This window comes from Gallinula chloropus (assembly GCF_964237585.1).
Source record: "Gallinula chloropus genome assembly, chromosome: 1".
Classification (NCBI taxonomy): Eukaryota; Metazoa; Chordata; class Aves; order Gruiformes; family Rallidae; genus Gallinula; species Gallinula chloropus.
Window position 1 is genome coordinate 117,348,551 of NC_140085.1, and position 19,587 is coordinate 117,368,137.

General features: G+C 43.2%; 1 protein-coding gene across 1 annotated transcript in view; it reads left to right on the forward strand.

Moving 5' to 3' along the window:
- Positions 1 to 424: 424 nt before the first annotated feature.
- The window catches only part of IGSF5 (immunoglobulin superfamily member 5), a gene marked incomplete at its 5' end in the record, with an annotated part of 32,632 nt that continues 13,469 nt past the window's right edge, over positions 425 to 19,587 (forward strand). The window contains 5 exons of the mRNA XM_084275656.1: positions 425 to 482; positions 9,975 to 10,295; positions 11,273 to 11,581; positions 18,266 to 18,397; positions 18,912 to 18,936. Coding sequence (XP_084131782.1) covers positions 425 to 482; positions 9,975 to 10,295; positions 11,273 to 11,581; positions 18,266 to 18,397; positions 18,912 to 18,936 — 845 coding nt within the window. The remainder of the gene's footprint in view (positions 483 to 9,974; positions 10,296 to 11,272; positions 11,582 to 18,265; positions 18,398 to 18,911; positions 18,937 to 19,587) is intronic.

The window sequence follows — 19,587 nt, forward strand, 5'->3', positions numbered from 1 at the left end:
AATACGCATGCAATTGCGGGAAAGTTTAGACAATTATTTCTCCCAGCTGCTCATGATTAACTTTAATGATGCCAGTGCACTTCTGACACAGTCAGTCCTGAAGCAGTCGTGCTGTAATAGCCAGGAGGGACTAAGGTCATGAGAGATGCAAGGTCCATAGGGGAAGGCTTCTCTGCAGAAGAAAGCTCCTCTACTTCTTTTGAAAGACTTGTTTTGAGAAGAGTTACTTCCCTCCTTCCAAAACCTCCCTCACTTAATCTTCTGCCTCTGTTGGTAATGCAGGTCACACAAAGTCACACTTTATCACAGGACGCAAAGCAGCAGCTCATTACCGAGCTCCTTGATAAGTTCTGCTCTTCACCTTCTCCAGCCTGCGGTGACCGCCGGTGGCTTTCTGCCTCAGGGACCGGGAGAGAATGCTCCAATGGAAAGGTTCCGGAAATTCACTTTCCTTTCTCTCATCTTAACTGCCTCGCTGCCAGGTAGGACACATTCATAACCTGTGAAATGAGCCACCCTGGACAAAATGTGTCAACTAATTTTAAAGCTGGGTAAATGGCGGTTACTGGTGATATCAGATTGAACAGTCGGTCCCAAGGGGGTTATTTAAAGTGTTTGGAACGTTTAAGTCTCCATTTCAAGCCTGAATGATCTAATGGCTTAGAGTGGGCTTCAGTATGCAGGAGTGAGCAGTGGATGAGGTGGGGAGGAGATGCCCTCTCTCACTTCCACTGAGATGGGATGTCCCACTTATTTCTCTATTCGTTGCTCTCCTCTTCCTCCTCTCTGCTTGGGACTGCTTTTGAGAGGGCATCTGTAGAGAACTCAATGTCAGCAGCTAATTTTATTTCAAGATATACATGCAAATTCTCATTTTGCTAGTTTGACTCCAATTTACATTGCACATTCCTGAGTTTCAAAGTGAATTCAGATAAAGTATATCTTGGTGTCAGAGCTTTAAAGAAAATGTTAATATAAAGTGAGTAGCTGGGTAATGGAGACAAGGCTGTTTGGTTTTTTTTTTTTTTAATATAGCCTATATGGGGTTTTAACAGGCTCTGAAAGGAGGAAGCTGCAGTGGGGCCAGAGGGGAGACATTGTCATGGCTTAATAATTGGTGAAAAGAAACACAATGTGGGAATAAACGTTGAGTTTTCTGAGCAGAGTGGTGTTCCCACTGGAGTTGCACAGGGATGTGTGGTATTCAACAAGCTCTTAAACAACCTCGTGAAGAGGAGTGAACTGTGAGGTGGCAGACTTTGCAGGTGGTGGAGAATTACTTAGGGCAGACAAATCCAAAAAGAGACTTGGAAGATTTGCCAGAAAATGTCACGATGCCAAGTGAGTAAGTAATAAAGGAGCAGAAAACATTCAATGCAGAGCATCACTTAACTGAAGATGTCTAGTGGGAGAAAAGAATAGATACCTTGGAAAGAGAGCAATTTGCTGGAAAAGAGAGAAAATTTCACCACTTAGTGTCTTCAGCGAGGGGAATACAATGGAACCTGGCATTATACAAATCCAGAGAAAGCTTGCATCTTGAATATTGGATGTTTTGTTAGACCCTCAATTTAAAAAAGGACTCGCTAGGTCTGAAAAAGGTATAAAGTGAGGCAGAAGTGATCAAAGGTTTGAGGAGACCTTTGTTAGACTGGGATATTTTTCTGCGTGTGAAAAAGAAGAAATAATAAAGACTTATTGAAATAGGAGGGGAATGCTGAAATGATTATTCGCAATTTCTCATAACAAAAAGAGCTAGTGTCAGCCTTTAAAACTATCAAAAAGAAGTTTTAAGGCAAACCAATGACTGTACTTTTCCTCACAGTATGTAATTGAATAGTAAAGCTCATGGTCACTGGGTATTATAAATAGGCTGAAAAGAACTAGAAACAAATATCATGGAGGATAGATCCATAGGTGTAGATGCAGTCCTTGTCTCAAGCAGCCCAGAGATCTCTTATTTTTGGGCACTGAGAAGTTATAACAAGGAAGGCTCAATTTTTATTTGCTCTGATTCTTATACTGTCTTCACAAGCACCCAGAGGAGAGCACTGCATGCTTTAGAGGGTTTCTGTCACCCTTCGCTAATGCTTTTGGCCAGGCACGCCTGCAATGGATGCTTTATTGTCCCACCTGCAAGCTACACGGGGCCAGCAAGTGTGCTAACTGTGGGGTGCAGCCATGGGAGCGCACCCCTGAGCAGGGAGAGAGCGTGTATTGCAGGGCAACCAGTCCTGCCCTTGGAAGAAGCTTTGCTGCTTGCAGGTGTCGGGAGGCGTGGGGCCGGGTGGGCTGGCTCGGCTGGCACGGGCAGTTTGAGCATCTCCGCGGGCAGGCAGGGCGTGCACTTTGGTGGCCATTGCACTGCAGACCTCAGGGCCAAAATGAAGTGCAGGGTCCTAGCCGGCCACCAGGATATTGGTGGTGGTGCTGCTCTGGTTGTCCCAGCCAGAGGACCCTCACCGCTGGAGACAAGAGACAGGGCAGGAAGAGAGCAGTAGCCCAGCAGCAGAACCAGGAGAGACTGCAAGAGACAGCTGTCAAACAGTGAACAAGAGAAGGGATGGAAAAACACACTTGGGGGCTGTGGAGACGTTCACATGCAAGTGGGTGGAAATATGTGTTTCTGAGTACCAGCAGATTGGTATTACTTGACAGAAACATCCTAAGAGCATTTAAAAAATCTTGTTAACATAAGCAAACAAGCTAGTCCTCTGCAGGCTTTGACAAGCTCTAACCTATTTTCGTTTTCAAAAAGCTCAGCTGCAGGGCTGTTGGTTTTTGAAATAGACTTGAGATGTGCTGAAGAAAAATCTTACCAAATCCTACACAATTTGTTGCAGAGCTGTTGCTGGAGCAGTGGACCAGTAACAAGGCAGTGAAAGCAGAAGAAAAGGTGGGGTGAGCAAGAAAACAAAGAGTGAAAAGAAAAAGGAATTTAAAACAGACTGGAAGAGGGGAAAAAAAAAAAAGGAGAAATCCAAACAGAAATAGCAGAGAAGGAAGGCAGGAAGACAAAGACTAGCCACAAACACTAAAGGATGATACTGGTATAGAGAGGGGAGATTATTCTGAAATGCAGTAATGAGGCTGAAAAAAAGGAATCATTATGGCAAAAGGTTAAGTCCCTCCTGTCCTTCACTGCACTGCATTGCACTGCACTGCACTGCATCCAAATAGGTCACTTTTATAAAGAGGAAAGACAGAATCAGCAGAGGAGAGAAGGGAAGGAAAAAAGGTAGCTACGTCTCGGTGCCCTTGTTGCTGAAACCTTCAGTACGAAAAAGTGTTCCTTTGGAGTAAGTTCAAGCAGGAAAGAAAAAGCATTGGTGATGATGGGCAATGGCTGTTCTTTGCCAAACGAGGCAGTTGTCATCCAGGAAATGAGATGCATTTTTATTCCTTCAAAACCCTCAGTGATGTGACAGTGAATTTATGTGACAGAGGAAGGAATAAACTTCTCATACAGGAGTCCATATCTTCTCTGCAGGATGTTGGAAAGGACCGGGCAACTGAAAGACCATAAGTACTTATCAGTTTAAGCAAACTTTCATCGCTGGTGACTGCTTTATAAACATTTAGTGATATGCCTCCAAGAATGTGTCCTAACTCAGCTTTGTTCTTCAAAAATCAAGGGGTAATGCAATATCATGAAGACAGCCTAACATTTCCCTATTGCAAAAATGATATTTGCCTGGGTGGGATTTCTTATTGGTTGCATGTGGAGAAGCAGATGTTAAACCAGCTGTTAAGAGCTGAACATGTAATTCCTGTAAAGTGCATTGACAATATAGCCTGAGGCCTTAATTTGTCTAAAAGCAACCATCTGCAAGGTATTTTAAAGCACTATGTAAATGAAACTAGCACTAACATTTTCTGTGTAGTGCAAGAAGCAAGGCCCAGCAGAAGGATTTACAGCCCTGGCTGAAAGCACGGGTAACTGGGTTTAGATCCCATTTCTGCCATGAATGTCCTCTTTGACCTTACACGAGCTACTTTATCAGAGTTCGTGCGTGGGCTGGACAATGGAACACACTGTTGGTTCAGGACTCCATGTGCTATTGCAGGATAAAAAATAAAAGCGGAGAGATAAAGAGGCAAAGTTAAAACCACTGAAAATGTTTTGGCAGCAGGTGGAGAGGCTCATGAAGCTCCTTTTTTGGGTGTGTTGGGGCTTTACTGAGATCTGAACGGAAGGCAAGTTGAGCTATGACCTACTCTGCAGCCCTTCTGCCACCCATAGAATTCCCATACAGGGTTTATGAACCTGTTCCCTGGCTCACCGAAGTTAGTGAAAGACTAACTAGATTAGATAAATGAAACTCCTACATACATGCCTATACTGTCCTGGCTGTCTGAAGAAAACAAAGCAATATTAGCCATGTATTTTTAGAGCTGATGATCCCGGATTATTCATGTTTAGGGATAATTTTCAAGGATATAATGGAACTCTCAGACATGATCTCGTTGCAAATGAGTAATTAACAGCTAGCAGCATACCGAAAGTTCCATCTTATATTCAGAGCCGTGGCAAACCATGGCCCCTTAACACAGTAAAGTGTTTGCACAGGCGTAGAAATAAATTACAAATGCAGAGAGATCAGTCTGCATTAAGAGGAGCAGTGTGGATAAGGACTGTAGCTCCTGTTTCATGCACAACTAAATGTATTTTGGTGATAACTCTAAGGAATTTTGTTCGTGGCTGGGGCTGTCATCACAATAGCTGTTTACGTTCACTTCAACCAGTCAGAAAGAATTCAGTCAAAGTGTAAAAATAATAAAAAAATAACTTAGCATGTGAACATGTCATAGACACCACAGATGTGCAGGGAATAGTATTGTAAAGGTTGGCTACAATGTGAGTGAAGAAAAAGTAGGTAATTCAAAGACACATTTGAGCTTAGGACAGTGTCTCAACCCTGGTGATACAAGTTATGAATAGAAATCCTGACAACTGGATGTTGAGTGTCAGGGAAGAGGGCCATGTTACGTGACAAATGGTCTCATTAGAATGCACTGCATTGGTGCATGTTTGTTGGAAAACCCCTCGCTCTGTAAATGATGCCATCTGCAGACATGTAGGCAACCCCTAGCACTCAGAAAGTGACAAATAGAAAAGAGAGGAAATACCTTCTAGACATTTTTGTGGTTAACTGTTTATAAAGCAATGTAGTAAAGTGTGCACATAAACTTGTTTACTGAGTTTGTCTTCAAGCTGTTTCATGTTTTAAAGCATTTCAGTTAACCTTTACAAGTCCAAAGAGAGCTTTGAATAAATGCTACTGGAAAAAATGAGCCATTTAAGTTGAAGAGAAATATGTTTTACTGTATCTTATCTGGCTTTATTGACTATCAGTGGAAGTGAAGTTTGCTTTTCTTTTAATGTTTTATTTCTCGTACACAGACAGACTTTGGAGAATGTGGTGCATGGAAGAGGTAACATAACCCAGGAAGGTGGAAAAATTTTTTAAAGGTTTATGTAAACATGAGGGAACTCAGAGTCAGTCATACAAAGAACCAGGGAGAGCTAGGTTTGTATAACCCTGCAAAACAAAGAATGAAAAGGCTCTTGTCTGTAAATACATGAGGCGGGTGGGAGGAAAGAGAGGAGCTATTTATATTAAAGAACAATTCTTGGCACAAACCTGGTGAGATATGCAGTGCCTAGGATTCAGTGTGAGCTGGGAATTAGAAAATAATGTTGACATGGGAGCAATGAGATTGCAGACCCTATGCCCTGAGTGCATTCAGGGAAGCTCTGCTTGCAATGCCGTAACAGAGATTGGGCTCTAGTTCTAGTTCTACAGCTATCAAAAACACCTCCTTTGTGTGGAACAGTACAGCATACTCTCCCCTACTCATGTCAGCTACTGACTGAATAAAAAATTATTTTTTCAATAATTTATAATTAATCCATTAATGAATAAATGACATAGAATGTACAAAACCTGGGTTGAATGAAGCCTTTAAAAATCACTTGGTTGCACTTAATACTTTTAGCAGGAGAGTAATGGCCATTTCAGACTTTTATTTTTCCTAGAAAATAACTGAACATTTAAGCTCAGGCCAAATTTGCAGACAAAAGGTTTTAATTAGACTGTTACGGACAGTATCTAATTGCTGTAATTATGCAGACTACAGCCTGAATTGTCAGGGATGGCACTGGCAGTCCTGGGGATGTTTCAGATTAATGTTTCCCAGTAAGTGATGAAAAGCATTTGACACTGTCCTGCATGACATCCCTAAACTGGAGACACACGGATTTGATGGATGGACCACTCAGTGGGTAAAGAATTGTCTGCATGGTCGCACTCAAGGAGCTGTGGCAGTCAATGGCTTGATGTCCAAGTGGAGATGAATGATGAGTGGCATTCCTCAGGTTAGAGTATTGGGACCAGCACAGTTTAACATCTTTGTTGGCAACATGGACAGTGGGATCGAGTGTATCCTCAGCAAGTTTTCCAATGACACCAAGCTGTGTGGTACAGTTGATAAACTGAAGGGAAGGGGTTTGGTCTGGAAGGACCTTGATAGGCTTGAGAGGTGGGTCCATGCAAACTGCATGAAGTTCAACAAGGCCAAGTGCAAGGTCCTGCACATGGGTTAGGGCAATCCCAAACACACCTACAGGGTATGCTGGGAATGGATTGTGAGCAGCCCTGAGGAGATGGACTTAGGGGTGTTGGTGGATAAAAAGCTCAACATGAGCCGGCAATGTATGCTTGCAGCCCAGAAAGCCAATTGTATCCTGGGATGCATCAAAAGAAGTGTGATCAGCAGGTCAAGGGAGGGCATTCTGCCCCTCTGTTCCAGTGAAACTCCACCTGGAGTACTGCATTCCGCTCTGGGCCCCCCAACATAACAAGGACTTGGCACTGTTGGAGCGAGTCTAGAGGAGGACCACAAAGATGATCAGAGAGGGCTGAGCACTCCTATGGAGAAAGGCTGAGAGAGTTGGGCTTGTTCAGCCTGGAGAAGAGAAGGCTCCAGGAAGACCTTATAGCAGCCTTCCAGTACCTGAAGGGGATTACAGGAAAGCTAGAGAGGGACAGTTTACAAGGATATGTAAAAGGGGTAGATTTAGATTAGATATAAGGAAGAAATTCTCTGTAAGGGTGGTGAGGCACTGGCACATGTTGCCCAGGTTGTGAGGCACTGGCACAGGTTGCTGTGGCTGCCCTCTCTCTGGAAGTGATCAGGTTGGATGGGGCTTTGGACAACCTGGTCTAGTGAAGGTGTCCCTGCCCATGTGTTGTGGTTTTACCCTGGCTGAGAGCTGAGATCCACGCAGCTGCCTGCTCCTTAAAGGAAAAGAGCAGGGGAAGGTGGGGAGGCAGGGGTGGGGGGTGGGGGGAGAGACAAGGGAAGGGAAAAGGAAGGGGCAAATAACAACCCCAAAACCAAGAAACCAAAAGGCCCATGGGTTGGGATAAGGATAGTTTACTAAGATAACAGAAAGATAAAATATAACAATGCTAACAGGACTTTAGAGCAAAAAATCTATGAAGCTGTTGATACACAATGCAGTTTCTCACCAAACCACACAACTCAGGCCATGCCACCCAGAGCCGTCCCAGAACCCGACCGTCCCCCAAAAACCACGTGTCCCGGAGCCGCCCCCGCTCCTCCTCCCATCAGCCCCCCGTTGTACCGAGCAGGACGTAATTGGCATGGAATACTCTCTTTGGCCAGTTTGGGTCACCTGTCCTGGCTTCGCCCCTCCTTTCTCATGAATAGAGAAATATGAAGAGCTGAGAAAGTCCTTGACTGTCTGACTCAACTAAAACCATCAGGGTGTTATCAGCACTGCTTTCATTTTAACTCTCAAACACAGCATTCCATCCGCTGCTACAAAAGAAGTTAACTCTATCCCGACTGAAACCAGGACACCGTGGCATGGTGGTTGGAACTAGATATCTTTCCAACTCAACTAGATATCTCTTCCAACTCAAACCATTCTGTCATTCTATAAAAACCCACTGGTGAGGTAGGTCTCACCGTCAGGACTGCTTAGTTTCAAAGAGCTTTTGAAATATCCATGAGGATACTAAAAATTTGACTTGACAATACCCTATGCAAATGGCCCAACTGTGAATGGAGCAGAGAGTTGGTTTAGAGTTTTCCTGAGGCCTGTTGCCACTGAAACCTTTCAGTGTCCCCATCAAAGAGCAACTGTGTCACAGTGGATGAGGTGTGGGTAAGCCAAAAGGGAGCAGACCCAAGCTTAGAGGCATGTGAATGGCAAGAGGAAAAGAGACAACAGCATATGAAGGAACAAAAAAGGGTCAGAGTGGACAAAAGGAAAAGCTTTACCCCCACAAGGGCAGTTAGGCAGTGGAGTAGGTTCCCCAAGTTCCCCAGATAAGTCGTGCAGCCTCCACTCTTGGAGATTTTCAAAACTTAACCCTAAGGCGATGAGCAATGAGGTCCAACCTCATAACTGATTCTGCCTTTAGAAGAGAGCTGGATTGGAGACCACATGAGGTCACTTCCAACCTGAGTTACCCTATGGCCATTTGGTCAACTACTCCTCCTCAAAAGGTATTATCAATACCTCTGCCTTTGCTCTACTGCTCATGGACATAGCGTGCTCTGGGGAACTGAGCCAGAATCCAAAAGGATGAACAAAGAACAAAGACCCAGAGAGGCAGATTCCTAATTTCACATAAAACCTCTTTGAATCCTGTTCCCTAATGCATCAACCAAACAATCTGGGCCATTCTTACAGTTTGAAGTTGTGTCCCTCATGAAGTCTAGGGTATACGATGTTCTTTCTCTGAGAAATACTTTAAGATTTGTCCACATTCAAAATCATGCTCATCTCTCCTTGCTATTTCGGAGACTGAAGTCACAGCTGCCGCTTTGAAAAAAAGGTCTTTGCCTTCATCCTTCACTTTCTGCTTGGTACAAGCAAGTGCTTCTGCCTTCCCACGCACAGGGGATCCACCATCTGCCTGGGCAACAGCTGCACATTCATTCCTCTGAGGGCGACGGGGGGCCCTGGGTCTGAGCAGGAGGAAAGGAAAACAGAATGCCTTCATTAGAAATGAGCTTTCAGTTCTGAAAAATAATAGCCAAAGTTTGTACGACCTTTTAAAGCAAAAAGCTCGTGAATTACAGCAGCTCTGACTAGCAGAAAGCCCGAGAAGGTGGTTAAGAATGTATGTGATGCATGCATGAGAAAGAAGGGGAGGCAGATGAATAGGCTGAAGAACACGGAAGGATATATACTGGTACTGCAAAAAATCAATGTCAGTCTGAGGTATGGTAAAGGGACCAGTTACATATTCCTTTACTTAAAGTCTGGAGAACTCATGCATTTTCTTGTTTAAAAGTGGAACATTTTTCTTACAGCAAAACTGGAAGTATGCTTTTAGTGAATCACTGAAGAGAGAAAGTTAAGCGATTTTGGAGTGGGAGGATGAGAGACCAAAAATCAAATGCACCTTTAAAGAAAACTATTTAATCAAAGCTGGAGCTGAAAGATTAGATTGTGCATCTCCATTTCTGAACTGGTTAAGATCTTTTAATCTGTATAAACCTCTGTGTCTTGGATTTGTAATGATTGTCTTGGGGATCCATTATAACAATGTAGCATTTGACCACTATTTACTCCTAACGTGACTCTATTTAGCATTGGGATTAACATTACTCCACTGCAATGTCAATTCACCATACAGATCTTTTAACTACTTACTGACTGGCATTGAAGAAAATGAGACAAGAATCTTTTCCTTTAAGTATCGGGTACTGAGAGCTGTCAGAGGTGAAGTGCCAGCTCAGCTGAACAAACACCCTTTCCCCAATGCATGGTCACTAAGTGCTTAATACCCCAGCGCTCTAGCAAGTAATACTGTTGGAACCAGCACACCAGTCTTTTTAGCTGTAAGTTGCTGGCAGTAAAAAAAACCCAAAGGCCTTCGGTGGTGGTGTTGTATATGTATTTACAGACTGCATTTTTGTCTTCCCTCTAGGTCTTGGCTTTTGTTACTCTATTATAAGCGGCCCCGCTAATGCAACAGTGCTTGCTGGTTCAGAAGCCCGCTTTAATTGCACTGTGTCAGCAGGATGGGTAATTCTTATTTGGCTGGCCAATGGCAACCCTGTCCTCACTGTCATCAATTCTCAAGGAGCTGTTGAAACATCAGACCGCTTCACCTCTCAAAATTACACCAGTAGCAGTGGGTTTACCTCAGAGCTGATCATCCACAACACACAACTGAGTGACTCTGGAAAAATTGAATGCAGCACCCAGCAGCCCAGTGAGAGCAGCTTTGCATTTCTTTCTGTTCAAGGTGCGTATAGCCATCAATAGAAAGCTATTTTATTATACTGCACTTAAAGGAATCCTCTGATGGATTGGCTAAATTATCCTGGCTAGTACATGCTCTCATTTACCATCCTTTGCCACCTGTCCTCCTTGTCTTCATTTTACTGTCAAAGCAGATTTCAGAGTCACATTCAGAGTGCCATTAACAAAGTTTTGAACTGCCCTTGTTTTCTCCTGTTACACATCTTAGTCTTTATTGGATTGCATTGAAGTGCCCAAAGGGTATAATAGACCTATCAACACTCATTAAGAAATGATCTTTGGGCTAGGAACAATATGAATTACACCATATGCACATCTTTGTACATGGACCTTCTGCTGTCTTTAGGGCAGATCTCCCTCCTGGTTTCTGACTCAGGCATCAGTCTGGATCCAGCTTATTTGAGTTTGATTTAATGGTGTGTAGAAGTAAAGGCCTTGAGACTCAAGGTGATACTCTTCATATGATTGCTGCTGCAAGCTACCACTCCCAAGAAACACAAGTTCCAGTGTATCAATCCCTGTGTATGAGACTCCTTCCTCACCTCTGAAGCATCAGTAGTGAGAGAGTGCATCCAGTAAGGCAAGATCTAACTACCAGAAACTGTCCTGATAAAACCCAAAATTTAGAGAGAAACACTGTCGTATTTCATTATATAGTCCTTCAGCTGGAAATGCATCAGGATGGCTAAAAAATGTAATTTCCTGCTTTTTATTGGAAAGGTACTGAAAACTGAGACTTGTGCTTTAGGCATACTGGACAATGTGTCCATGGAGTTAACTTGCAATATCTGCAAGTTTATATCATGCATATGATAAATCCGTGTTAATAATGATGGGTATTTGACTTAATCTCTCGAGGCATAGCTATTTCTGGGTAGAAAGATAATATTTAAAACTATCAGCAAAAAAGCAATGCAGTCAAATATTCTGAAGGAACAAAACATCTTTTCCCTCCTACAGTTAATGGGACTTTATTCATCAAAAATAGCACCTTAACAGTAAAAGAGAACCAAACAATTGAAATTGTTTGTGAAGCCTTAGGATGGGCTCCAGCTCCAGACATTACCTGGATGACAAATGACTCTTTCATTGATAACTTGAGGTATGTTACCAAGCAAAGTCAAGGACCTAACGGCCTCCACAATGCCCTGAGCATCCTAACTTTGACTCCGACAGACACGGAGATTTTGACTTGTTTAGCTGACATAGAAGCACTCCCTAACCCTCAGAATGCAACTGTTACTGTTTTTTTTGTCAACTCTCCGATAGGTAAGTGAATATTTGTTGTATTTTGCCTATACTCTTTTCTGAGAACTGTGCTTTTTGTTGTGTTTTGCTTTGGTTTATTTTGAAAAGCCTTTTATTTGCAAATTAAGTACTATGAGATGTGCTAAGATGATAGAATTAAGATCTAGTCACAACCTGATACATAGGTAGGGTTAAATTCACATCTGTGAGAAGACTGGTAAGAGTGTAATGAACCACAAAGTTCAACTTAGAACTGAGAGAAACAATTGAAGCAGTCCATCTATCTCTGACTCCTGCTATGGGTTTGCTGCTAAAGAAAACTGGCCTTTGCTCCTTGACTGGATAAACAACTAGTGAATTTAGATGTTAAATACCTTTGATTAGGCCATGCCTGTCTTCAACTTGTTAGGCCTTATTTACTCAAAGCCAAACCCTCAGGTGAAATTGTTCTCTATAATATTCAATACCAGTTTTACCACTGACTTGAAAAAAAAGCCCTGGATTTTGCTCCCAGTTTCTGCACACAGCCCAGAATAGATTCTGTAGTAGCACATAAGGTGCAAATAGAGTATTTTTTATGTGAGCAGTGACCAGATGTGATGGAGTTGTTGTAGCATGGTGTTAAGATCCCTAGGCTGCACTGAGGGTGGCACCTAATTGCAGACCTACATTTCCATGTAAGAACTTCTATATACCTCCTGCATAAGTATGTCCAACCTGCTAAAAGAAATCCTTTGTATTTGGTGTATTCGCTCATTACAGAAAAAGAATCAGATCATCAAGAGAACCTTATCCCAATCTTTACTTAGATCAAAGAGACATTGGGCCTGCTTTTCTTTTCCTGTCATGGTCTCTCATATCTTAGAGGAAGGTAAAAATTATCATCACACAGTAACATATGTGGAATTCTTTGGACAGGGCCTTTGGTTGCTTTAGATTGGATTTTTTTTTTAAGGAAAGTCAAGGCTGCTTTAAACCAAATCTCTCAAAAACATTTAGCAAGACCTTTGATAATCCTAAATATTTTTGCTAAGGTTCTCAGCACTTTTTGCATTGCTGCTAATCTTTGGCCTTGCTGGCATTCTATGAAAATAAAATCCTGTAATTTAACCCTTGCATAGTGCTAGGAGGTTGATCAGGAAAAGGGTAATTTCATCTGGTCTGTGCTGCCAGTGTGAAGCAAAGCAAGTGGGACTAACACTACAAATTTGCATTTCAGTCTAATGAAATCATATGAAAAATGTTTTTTATTTTCCAAACTGTAACACTATAAGAAAGAGGAAGTATCTTCCTGGCAGTCTTGAATCTATGTTTCTTTTTATGATGTGGTGACCATTGTGAACATCTACAATGATGCTGACAGCTTTTCTTAATGAGCCGATTCTTCTTCTGCAGTCCTTGAACAGACATATACAAAGACATTTTGTATAGTGGATTGATGAGGGGGTTTGTATAGAAGTTTTGGTATATAAACAACTGAGGAGGTTGAGTAACTGTGCCTTTTATTTTAAGTGTGAGTCATTAGCAAGCCTTTTTCAGAAGTACTTGCTCTGTAATGCAGTTGAAAAAGGTCATTTCACCATTCTTAATATGACTTCTTTGTAGTCAGATTGCTCCTAATTACTGACTAAGCAAAATAGAACTATCCTGAGGAAATTAATAAATTCCCCTGCCTACTCATTCGTGAAGTACTGAGGTATCCACCCTCAGTTTCCATAGCTACTCATTGTAAATCAGAAGAGGAGAAAAACAGATGTCATGAAGCACAATTAGTGTATAATTAGTGATTGTATGGGACCATCATTCATATCTCTTTGGAAAAAATCATTGTGCATCAGCAGACACTGAAAAATTGTCAGGATATGAGAATATGGAGTCTTTAAATTATTAGAATGAAATAAAGGCATGGCATTTACAACAGAGGAAGTTATATAATGTATATATCACACTTAAAATCTCAGACCTCGTCTGACGTTTCATATACAGACTGAGCCTTAGCTCGCTGTTGTCAGGAAAGAATACAACTATCTTCAAACTTCTAAGGGGTCCTTCCAGAAACTACTGAAATATCAATTTCACCCCTTATTTAAAATCTTGAAGAATCCAGTTCCTTCCCGTTGTTCACAAGCAATACATGTCCATTCACAAGAACTACAAACAAAAACCTGAGTCCTCTTCAGCTAGCCATGTTCTGGTCCATGAATGTCCTGCATCCCTGCATGTCTAGATCAGTCTTAATCTCAGACTTTTCCATACAAGATGAGGCATTTTTTACATCAGCCATTCCTCCTCCAGAGTTTGTCTGAGCCCTACATTTGGGAACTCCTATGGAGTTATCCTGGCAGATGCATTCACAGAGCTGTTACTGGGAAATGGGATCCACAGTAGAGTTCTTTAGCTGGGCCCACACTCACTTTGGCAGCAGTGATGACTTCATGTGGCCATTGACCAGCAGAAGGCAAACATGTCTATGTCATGGTTTAACTCTGGCCAATAATTAAGTATCACACAGCTGCTCACTCTTTCCCCCTCCAGCAGTGGGGTAGAGAAGAGAATGGAAAGAACCATCAAACTCATTGATTGAGATGAACACAGTTTAATAGGATAAAAAAGGGTGAAAATATTAATATCAATGGTAATACCAATAATCATCATCATCATCAACCCCAAATGATGAACAATGCAATTGCTCATCAGCTTCAGGGAAAAAAAACAAATCTTGATGCCCAGTGTGTTTCCAAGCAGCAAACCCACCTCCCAGAGAGCTTTCCCAGTTACATATGGAGCATGGCGTCATATGGTATGGAATATCCCTTTGGTCAGACAGGGTCATCTGTCCCAGCTGTGTCCCCTCCCAACTTCTTGTGCATCCCCAGCCTACTTGTTGGTAGGGTGGTGTGAGGACCAGAAAAGGCCTTGGCTCTGTGTAAGTGCTGCTCAGCAGTAACTAAAATATCTGGGTTATCAACACTGTTTTCATCACAAATCCAAAGTATAGCCCTGTACTAGCTGCTGTGAAGAAAATTAACTCTATCCCAGCCAAAATGAGCATAATATGCCATAAGCCTGATTTTCTTTGCTTTTTGAGTTAACCAGAAAGCTGCAAAGCAGCTTTTTCCAGTCTCTCATTTCTCCTTAGTCACCAGAAAATCCCCTTTTCTGCAGACACTAAGCCTGAGCTTTGGGAGGAGCGAGAAATCTGGATAGCAGCAGATGATCGGTCCTATAGAAAGAGGAACTGGCTTTGGCCACACTGAGCACCTCATGTAACTTGGTGTGGGCATACTTATGGGGCTAAAAGGGGTTTAATGCTCTCATGCTTTAATGCCCCTCTCTTGCACCCCTACTTGTGTATAGAGCTGTAAGATCCTGCATTAGCACCTTCTAGTTCCAGCTCCATTTTCATTCTGGATCCTCCAACACTGGAGAGAAAGTACAAAGCTGAAGTGCTGGGAGTGTTGGTGGTGTAACCTGTCCTTGTCACTTCAACTCAGTGGAACCTCTTTCGGAATGCAACCTGAGCCTGACAGGGAACAAAATACCTTTGTGTGGCAGCCAGCCTGGAGGTATGAGCCAGTGCAGGTGTGTTTAACTCCTCCCTTCACACTAGGGTTAAGCTTTCCCCTATAGCTAAATAGCTGTCTTTCATATTTTAGGCATCTTGAAATCCCCATGGCATGCTTGGATAAAATATGATATATGCATGGGATAAAATATAGATATTTCTTGTCATACTTGTTGATCAAAATATTACAAATGAGTTTATCATCCATTGTAAACACAACAGATTACAGCCTACAGAATTAACTACTAGTTTGCAGGTTACTGAGTGCTTGCTTATTCTAATAGTCGGAAGAAATTCAAAACACGCCCATTGAGCACTAAGATTAGAGAAGACTGGAACAAATTACTTAATCATAATGACCTGAGCTTCAGAGAATGCAGACTTCTAACAGGGCTTCAGGCTTTTTAGGAGGCTCTGGACCTGTACCTTTGCTGTCTGAAACCTCCAAATCCCAAACATATGCACAGGCATATCTGTAAATAGAAAGGATTTACATTGTTCCCTACCATAGGTGAACCAGCAGATACTCTGGTTCATGCAGCAGGGGCATAGCCCTGGGACTGGGCAGCTACCAGTCACCTATTTGCTGCAGTACCTTTTCCAGAGGCTGTCAGATAAATGTGTTGTTCACTGGGACCTCTAATGATGAAATGACAGTTATAAACCCAGTGTGACAGAATGGGTTTGGATAAGTTTGAATTTTTATCATGCCTGTAATTTGGATTAGAAAACTGCTTCTAAACTTGTTTCATAATTATTTGGGACTGCTTTTCAAAGGATTCCCAAATTAGAGGCGCTTCTGAAATATGTGGTCAAAACAAAAGGGCAGGATGATGTGATAATCAGCACCAACATTTTCCTTTTGCATCCAGGATGTGAGAAATCTGAGGTGTTTTTAAAATTCTGGGTGGATTTGAGCTCTGCAGGAAAAGTGCTTAGTCATAGCAACTGATTTCAGGAAGATAATTAATTATCTTTAAGGCTCCTCATTTAACCGTGTAGATTACAGCAAAGATAAAGGGATAAGTTAATGTTCATAGAATCAGTTTGGTAGGAAAAGACCTTTAAGATCATCAAGTTGAACTGTTACCCTAGCACTGTCAAGTCCATCACTAAGCCATGTCCCTGAGGACCACAACTCAAAATCTTTTAAATAATCCAGGAATGGTGACTTGACCACTTCCCTGGGCAACCTGTTCCAGTGCTTGACAGCCCTTTTCATGAAGAATTATTTCCTAATATTCAATCAAAACCTCTTTTGGTGCAACTTGAGGCCATTTCCTCTTGTTCTATGACTTGTTACTTGGGAGAAGAGGCTGACACACACCTGGCTACAACCTCCTTCCAGGAATTTATAGAGTGTTATGGTATTCCCTCAGTTGCCTTTTCTCCAGATAAACAACATCGGTTTCCTCAGCTGCTCCTCATAAGACCTGTTCTCAAGATCCTTCCCAGGCTTTGTTGCCCTTCTTTGGACATGTTCCAGCACCTCAATGCCCTTCTTGTAGTGAGGGGGTCAAAACTGGACACAGTACTCGAGACATGGCCCCATCAGTGCTGAGTACAGGTGGACAATCACTTCTCTACTCCTGATGGCCACCCATCAGGTGTATTTTCTGATACAAGCCAGGATGCCATTGGCCTTCTTGGCCACCTGGGCACACTGCTGCCTCATATTCAGCCGGCTGTTGACCAACACCCCCAGGTCCTTTTCTACCAGGCAGCTTTCCAGACACTCTGCCCCAAGCCTGTAGTGTTGCATGGGGTTGGTGTGACCCAAGTGCAGGATCTGGAACTTGTCCTTGTTGAATCTCATGCTGTTTGCTTTGGCTCATCGACCCAGCCTGTTCACATCCCTCTGTAGAGCCTTCCTACCCTTGAGCAGGTCAACGCTCTCACCCAACGTGGTGTTGTCTGCAAACTTACTGAGGGCGCGCTCGAGCCTCTTGGCCACATCATGGATAAACTTATTACAGAGAACTGGCCCCAGTACTGAGCCCTGGGGAACACCACTTGTGACCAGCTGCCAACTGGATTTAACTCCATTCACCACAACTCATTGGGCCCGGCCATCCAGCCAGTGTTTCACCCAGGAAAGCATCTACCTGTTCAAGCCCTTGAGAAACCATTTTATTCCAGAAGAATGTTGTGAGAAACGGTGTCTAGGGCTTCACTAAAGTCCAGGCACACAACATCTACAGCCTTTCCCTCACCCACTAAGTGGGTCACCTTACCATAGAAGGAGATCAGCTTAGTCAAGCAGGACCTGCCTTTCATAAAACCATGCTGACTGGGCCTGATCACCTGCTTGTCCTTTATGTGCTGCACGATGGCACTCAAGGTGATCTGCTCCACAACTTTCCCCAGCACTGAGGTCAGACTGACAGGCCTGTGGTTCCCCAGGTTGTACTTCCAGCCCTTCTTATAGATGGGAGACCTCCAGTTGAGACATCCCTGGTTAGCCAGGGCTGCTAATAAATTATGCAAAGATAACAGATGCCCTACCAAGTGTGTTGCAAAATCAAATACCTGCTGTTATCAGTGAGAGAAATCCCAGGATGGGATTCATCAGATAATCATATCCACAGGCTAGAAATCTCCAATTGTACTGGTGACCTAAGACTACTCCTGTGGTGTGTGGGGAGAAACAGTCACTCCTCCAGACCGGCTCATTTTATCCAAAGGGAGGAATACACATTTGGCCAAATTAGTTATAACCCAAAATACTGATTTTCTCTCTAACACCAAGAGCTAGGCAAGACACATGATATCTGCAGTATAGACATCTAAATTGAATCTTCTCCCCTCTGCCCAGCCTCAAGTGTCTCCAAAGGGTTCTGGCAGGGCTAGTGTATTTATAAAATTAAATTTAGGTTGTGAGTTTGCAACCCAGTGTTTTTCAGAAGAAAAGTGGCAGTGGGAAATGCTACAATTGCAACAAAGAATTTGCATTTGGAAACATTTTAAATTTTGGGGCACCATGCATAAGTATGGAGCAGGTCATTTGGAAAACACAGACCAACTGTTAAATAATCAACAAGCAGTTAATAGTTTCTCACAGAGAAGGTAAAAAAGAGACTCTGCTAATACACTATTTTTGAGACTCTGATAATACACTATTTCTCCATTTAATTTAACAGAAAATGGTTACAGTGAAGACAATAGAAGCTCGTGGGTTATTGTACTTGCAGTTGTGCTTTCGTTTCTTGGTATTGTTCTTCTGATCACTATTATTGTTGTTGTCGTACGCTGCTGCTACCTAAAGAAGAAAGGTAAGTGGACCTTCACAATTGGTCTATACATTAAAAAGTATCTTAAATTAGATATAAATCTCCTAGTTATGTCAAGTACTAGGCAAAGACCTGTAAGCAGAAGCGCGAGCAGGCAGATCCTGCTCTTAACGATGACCTGGTTAAGCTCCTCCTTACTTTCACCTTGCAGTTTATCTTATAGATTAGTTCAGAAATAATCAGTCCCAGCCACTGACATTAACTCAGGGGGGTCACGCTTTCCAGGAGTACATTTACTCTTAGTGGTGTTTAGCGCCTGTGCCGAGGTTGTTAGTTGAAGCATGCCTTAGGTGCTGAGGCATGCCTTAGGTAGGTGCTGTGTGCCTCATCTCCCATTTCTGTGTGAGCCATTCCACAGGAACACCGCACGATTTTGTAAACAGGGGGAGGTGCCCCTGCGGTAGCTGGAACACGGTGCACGCTCTGAGAGGAGCTCACACTTCATTTTTCTGCATTTTTAACACTTTTTTTTTTTTTTTCTAATTTTATTTCCCAGGATCTACGTATCAAAGTGAAATAAGGTAAGCTGGATGAGGTGGGAGCATTTTTGTTTTAACTGAACTCTTTTGGGGTGCTGTGGGATGGCGAGAGGCATGTGCCAGATCCCATGCCTGACACTCAGGAGACACAGATGCTGCCCTGCTGTGTGACACCGGGTGTGCAGGACAGGGAAAAGGGGGGGACACCAGGGTACACAGGGAAAGGGACTGGCCTTAGAGGCAGAAAGCGAGGGCCGCAGCTCCCAGCAGGCTGTATGTTAACATAAGGAAAACATTTCTTCACTGTCAGGGTGGCAGAGCACTGGCACAGGCTGCCCAGAGAGGCTGTGGAGTCTCCTTCCCTGGAGACATTCAGAACCCACCTGGACATGCTCTTGTGTGACCTAATCTAGGTGATCCTGCTCTGGGACGGGGGTTTGGACTAGATGGTCTTTCTAGGCCCCTTCCAACCCCCTAACAGCCTGTGATTCCGTGAACTCGCAATAATAACCCCTGTGAAAAGAATCAACTCCCTGGAGACGCTGTCTCCCTGGTTCAGCAAGCACGGCACCTACAGGCTGGAGACGCACTCCGGGCTGAAGCTGACGGGCAAAGGGAAGCCCCAAACCTCGGGTGTCCCGGGGAAGGCAGGGGAGCAGCTCTGACTCACCGGGCTGGCTGCCGGCAGCCTGC